We start from the raw sequence: 1,971 nt of genomic DNA on the forward strand, positions 1-1,971 counted from the left end.
GATGAAATGGATGTAAAGATAATGAGTTTACATGGGATAACTTCCATGCTGGTTTAGACCATAAAATTGAAAGACATAAATTAAATTGTTTAATTACAAAAAGAAAACATATTGATCATGTGTAGGATTGTCTTAGGCAAATTATAATGAAATCTGCTAAAAAACATATTAAAAACAAAAATGTTATGAAAAACAAACTCAAAAATGCACCTGAGAAAAAATTAGCAGTATATTTTGATTAAGATATATTATCAATCATATTCAAGAAATCTGCTCATATATTACAAGATTAAGAAACTGTTCAAATATCAATTCTGGGGATTGATTCTGATAAAGGTCACCAAAAATACATAATTTGGTAAATGTGTAGACTAAATATTAAATTACTAACACTTCATTGAACATACAAAAAATATCATTATTGTAATCAATTTCCACTATTTAATTATCACTTATGACTTGATCTTTATTATATAAGAAAATTTACATATACTTTACAATCAGTTTAGAACAAAAAACAACTATGTATCAAACTAATCAAAAATATTAAAGAAAAAAAAATAAGATAATAAATAAAATGTTATTGTTTAATAATAAAAATATTTTTTTTAAATAGAGTAAAATAATAATTTCTCTTTTCCATATTTTAACACTATGAAATAATTATCTAAAAGCTTGAATCTCGAACTGTCTATTTGCATCATATGTTGCAATAACATTTCTCCTACTGCAATATCATCACTAAATTCGTTATTATTATTTTTTGGATGTTCTACATATTTCAAGAATAAATCTCCAACTGCATTGTTATCACTAAATTTATTATTATTCTCTGGAAGATCTTCAACTAGAGGACTAAGTAACTGGAATGTATAAACAGTTTAAAACAATAAAAAGATATTATTGGGCATTTTTTATAAAACTAGTAACGATTTTGTTGATCATTTGTTGATCATTTATTTTTAAATTTATTATAAATTTTGTCATGAGATTTTCTATGGAAATCATTTCTCAATTTGTTATTAAAACACCTGCTGAATTGCCTCGAAATTGAAAATCATTTCTCTTTTTATAAAAAAATTTCCTTTTTGGTAAAAAACTCTCAAATTAATTTTATATAACTTTATGTAAAATGACAATGACAATGACAATGTCAGTGTCAATGTCAATGTCAATGTCAATGAAAAAAACTTCTAATGCCAACTTTTCGCAAAAACTCTTCCTGTGCCACTGAAAATACCTGTTAAATTGAGACATCATTCAATATTTGCATGTTTTCATTTGTTTGCTGATCAATTTCACTATTATAATATTATTTACTGTTGCAGCATTTTCGCTATAATTTAAAAAAATTTTTAAATAATTTTAACAAAAAATGTTTTATCATTAATTAATAAATTATAGTTTTTCAATTTAATTTTTAAAATGTTAATTTTAAAATAATACATGTATTATGACAATTTCTCTCTATAAAAAAATAAAATAAATAATAAGTAAAGTTAGAACCATCCAAAAAAACCTTACTGGGTAGTAAATTTTATGTGTATTTATTTATCCATTCCTAGGAGATTTTGCAGTGAAAATTAACTATTGATTATACATTTATACTATAATAAACAGATTTGAAAATTTGAGTAATTCAGAAAGATTTGCATTTTCCAAATTAGAAAAACTTTTAATTTATTCATAATTTTAATATTATTTTACAATTGTAATAGCAGGAGATATAATTTGGCCTATCGGTCATATATGTAATACATATTACCAATTTAAATATAGGATTTCCGATTTTAATATTGCAACATGTGATCATGTATTACGGTTATTAACAAAGAATTTTTTTATTTTTCAGCTGATTATTTTTTTGTCTTTTCATTTACAAAAACCTAATAAAATAGAAGTAAAATTTTATTTTTTTTCCTTAAATATAAACACAAACACATTTAAATTAAATAACTCAGAATTTAAATA

General features: G+C 22.2%; 1 protein-coding gene across 1 annotated transcript; it reads right to left on the reverse strand.

The window, feature by feature from the left end:
• Positions 1 to 608: 608 nt before the first annotated feature.
• Positions 609 to 1,061, reverse strand: OCT59_026558 (uncharacterized protein; the record flags this gene model as incomplete). The annotated part of the gene is made up of 2 exons (XM_066143235.1): positions 609 to 863; positions 1,032 to 1,061. 2 exons carry the CDS (start codon positions 1,059 to 1,061, stop codon positions 609 to 611), a joined length of 285 nt encoding a protein of 94 aa, XP_065992773.1.
• Positions 1,062 to 1,971: the final 910 nt, after the last annotated feature.

The sequence above is a fragment of the Rhizophagus irregularis genome, chromosome 6 (assembly GCF_026210795.1).
Source record: "Rhizophagus irregularis chromosome 6, complete sequence".
NCBI classification, from domain to species: domain Eukaryota; kingdom Fungi; phylum Glomeromycota; class Glomeromycetes; order Glomerales; family Glomeraceae; genus Rhizophagus; species Rhizophagus irregularis.